The sequence below is a fragment of the Oncorhynchus gorbuscha genome, linkage group LG09, assembly GCF_021184085.1.
Source record: "Oncorhynchus gorbuscha isolate QuinsamMale2020 ecotype Even-year linkage group LG09, OgorEven_v1.0, whole genome shotgun sequence".
Taxonomy (NCBI): domain Eukaryota; kingdom Metazoa; phylum Chordata; class Actinopteri; order Salmoniformes; family Salmonidae; genus Oncorhynchus; species Oncorhynchus gorbuscha.
In genome coordinates, this window is record NC_060181.1 from 12,168,875 (window position 1) to 12,172,711 (window position 3,837).

Sequence of the window (3,837 nt, forward strand, 5' to 3'; positions counted from 1 at the left end):
TATAATAACTTCTAATAGTCATGTTATAACATCTAATAACAATGTGTAATGTTATGATCAGTCAGTGGTATGGCAGGACCAGGCCTTAACGGTAATGTTCTAGATCAGACATGTGAAAAGCCTTAACGTGCGTAATGTTCTAGATCAGTCAGTATGGCATCTGTTCCCATCTGGTGTGATTTGGCAAGCCTTAACAGAGTAATGTTCTAGATCAGTCAGTGTGACGACCTGAACACACACACAGTAACAGATAATGTTCTAGATCAGTCAGTGTGACACACAGTTAACAGACTGTAATGTTCTAGATCAGTCCAGTGTATACGCACTGCCTTAACAGAGTAATGTTCTAGATCAGTCAGTGTGACACACTGTACACATCTAACTGTAATGTTCTAGATCAGTCATGTGACTACACACAGTACACATCTAACTGAGTAATGTTCTAGATCAGTCAGTGTGACTACACCAAGCCTTAACTGGGTAATGTTCTAGATCAGTCCAGTGTAGTACACAAGCCTTAACGGAGTAATGTTCTAGATCAGTCAGTGTGATAGTGAACATCTACTGTAAGCCTTAACTGAGTAATGTTCTAGATCAGTATGTTCTACTCTGTCCAAGCCTTAACAGAGTAATGTTCTAGATCAGTGTAAAATGCATTGGCTGGGATTGAACCCAGGCCACGTTGCTTAGTGAAATCTGTGTGTAACAGGCATTGAAATAACAGAACAATCTCTTCAGTCAGTAAAAGTGTAACAACAATATAATAACTCTCTATAATACCATGTTATAACATCTAATAACAATGTGTAATGTTATGACCTTTTATGGTATGGCAGGACCAGGCTGTTGTTGTTACTATGGAGACATGTGAAAAGCTGTGCGTCTGTATAACCGAATATGGCATCTCTTTCCCATCTGGGCATTTGGCAACATCCAGAGGCTCACCATGTGGCCTGAACACACACACAGTAAACATCTACTGTATGTCTACTCTGTCCATATATACACACAGTACACATCTACTGTATGTCTACTCTGTCCATATATACACACTGTACACATCTACTGTATGTCTACTCTGTCCATATATACACACTGTACACATCTACTGTATGTCTACTCTGTCCATATATACACACAGTACACATCTACTGTATGTCTACTCTGTCCATATATACACACAGTACACATCTACTGTATGTCTACTCTGTCCATATAGTACACATCTACTGTATGTCTACTCTGTCCATATAGTACACATCTACTGTATGTCTACTCTGTCCATATAGTACACATCTACTGTATGCCTACTCTGTCCATATAGTACACATCTACTGTATGTCTACTCTGTCCATATAGTACACATCTACTGTATGTCTACTCTGTCCATATAGTACACATCTACTGTATGTCTACTCTGTCCATATAGTACACATCTACTGTATGTCTACTCTGTCCATATAGTACACATCTACTGTATGTCTACTCTGTCCATATATACACACTGTACATTTATACCATGCATTAATATCTGCAGTCACATGACCGTTTCCCCTACCGACGATCCTCAATACAGTGAAACTGACGGTTCATTTCAGAGCAGAAACAGAACAACATGCAGTCTCAGTAACTGGAGAGTAGCTTAACGACTGTATTCACCACAGAACAATAACGAATGGCTGCCTGTCCTCTTCAAAGGCTTTCTCATCCGTCAACGTTTGACCCTCATAGAAAAATCTGAAAAAAAAAAAAATCTGAATTGAGGTTTTGTCAGATATTCATTTTCAGTCTGAACGCCGCCTCAGTGTGCAGCTCTGTGGTTGGCTGGCTGAAACAGTCTTCTGAAGTGTGGTTGGCTGGCTATTTCAGGATGTTGAACTGTGATTGGCTTAGAGACAGTGGCTCGCATGGCACCTTTGATACAGGAAGTGTATTTTCTGTGGTTCTGTGGAGGTCAAAAGTTCCTCTGGGAGTGTGTGTGTTCAGGCGCGTGGCTCCAGTTTGTGTGACAGTTGAAAGAGTGTCTGTTGATTGTCGATGATGTGTAAGTGGTGAACACTCGCCCTGACCTCAGGATTGTCACTGCCCACCACCTCGTTACCTAGGAGACAGACACACAGATCAGGTATATACAGTATATATTAACACAGACGCACAAACACACAAACAAACAAACAAACACACGCACACAACATACCCAGTTGGTCGCTTTGGCAGTGGCGAATCAGACGCACTATGTCGGCGATCATGTGCTGAGGGGGTCAGGGCATACAAGAGAGTCAGTCACCAGGGTAACGGTTATAACAGACAGATACGCACGCACGCACGCACACGCACACACGCACACGCCTCACCAGTTTCTGGAAGTTCACCAGGTTGTCCTGAAAGGTTTTGTTTCCCTCGTGGATGAAGGTGATGTCTTTCAACAGCAGGGGCATGAAAGGGATCTTAGGAGGCTTCATCTTCTTGAAGGCATCTCTGTAGGCTTTATGGTTCAGAGACGGGTCCTGGAGAGAGAGACAGACAGAGCGGGAGAGGCGACAGAGACAGAGAGAGAGGCAGAGACAGGAGACAGAGACGGAGAGAGAGAGGAGACAGAGACAGAGAGGGAGAGGAGACAGAGAGAGAGAGGAGACAGAGACAGAGAGGGAGAGGAGACAGAGACAGACAGAGGAGACAGAGACAGAGAGGGAGAGGAGACAGAGACAGAGGGAGAGGAGACAGAGACAGAGAGAGAGGCAGAGACAGGAGACAGAGACAGAGACAGAGACAGAGACAGAGACAGAGAGAGAGAGAGAGAGAGAGAGAGAGAGAGAGAGAGAGAGAGAGACAGAGAGAGAGAGAGAGAGAGAGAGAGAGAGAGAGAGAGAGAGAGAGAGAGAGAGAGAGAGAGAGAGAGAGAGTGAGAGAGAGAGAGAGAGATAGAGACAGACAGAGACAAGTTAGGGTTAGGAGTCAGTGTAAGGTAAGATATTTCAGGTCAGAGGTTAGGCTTAGGGTAATGTGGAGTTGAACTGAAAGGCTGTTACGCCAATAGCCTTGACATTTGTTAATTCATTTGTTAAGTCTCCCTAACTATTTTACACCAGCTTTGTCAAGAAGAATATTACTTTAATAAACCAATGAGAATGAGTCTTACTGTGATCAACTCCAGTTCGGAGAAAATCTTCTTGAATTTCCCCGGAACCTTCTGAACGTAAACAGAGGGAACAGAGTTACACACCCACAGTCACACCCACAGTCACACCCACAGTCACACCCACAGTCACACCCACAGTCACACCCACAGTCACACCCACAGTCACACCCACAGTCACACCCACAGTCACACCCACAGTCACACCCACAGTCACACACAGCCCACACAGTCACCCCACAGTCACACCCACAGTCACACCCACAGTCACACCCACAGTCACACCCACAGTCACACCCACAGTCACACCCACAGCCACACCCACAGCCACACCCCCACACCCACACCCACAGTCACACCCACAGCCACACCCCCACACCCACAGTCACACCCACAGCCACACCCCCACAGTCACACCCACAGTCACACCCACAGTCACACCCACACCCACAGCCACACCCCCACACCCACAGCCACACCCCCACACCCACACCCACAGCCACACCCACACACTGTTTCTGTCTGTCTCCCTTACCTCCCAGGTTATATTGAGTCTACTGACAGCTGCAGTGTTTAGTCCCATGATGATGGCAAATGCTGAGTTCAGGTTCCGCTGGGCCTTACAGCTGAACAACACAACAGAGGAATTACACAGAGCCTTCAGAAAGTATTCACACCTCTACTCTTATTCCACATTTTGT

General features: G+C 45.5%; 1 protein-coding gene across 3 annotated transcripts in view; it reads right to left on the bottom strand.

Moving 5' to 3' along the window:
* Positions 1-619: 619 nt before the first annotated feature.
* The window catches only part of LOC124043175 (rap guanine nucleotide exchange factor 5-like), a 93,098-nt gene continuing 89,880 nt past the window's right edge, over positions 620-3,837 (bottom strand). For 2 of the 3 annotated variants that reach the window (XM_046361451.1, XM_046361450.1), the window contains exons 21-25: positions 3,672-3,762; positions 3,140-3,190; positions 2,355-2,507; positions 2,198-2,252; positions 620-2,101 (exon numbers count right to left, since the gene is read on the bottom strand). In XM_046361451.1, coding sequence (XP_046217407.1) covers positions 1,983-2,101; positions 2,198-2,252; positions 2,355-2,507; positions 3,140-3,190; positions 3,672-3,762 — 469 coding nt within the window. In that variant the 3' untranslated portion in view covers positions 620-1,982. The remainder of the gene's footprint in view (positions 2,102-2,197; positions 2,253-2,354; positions 2,508-3,139; positions 3,191-3,671; positions 3,763-3,837) is intronic. The other variant, XM_046361452.1, reaches the window with a different exon arrangement.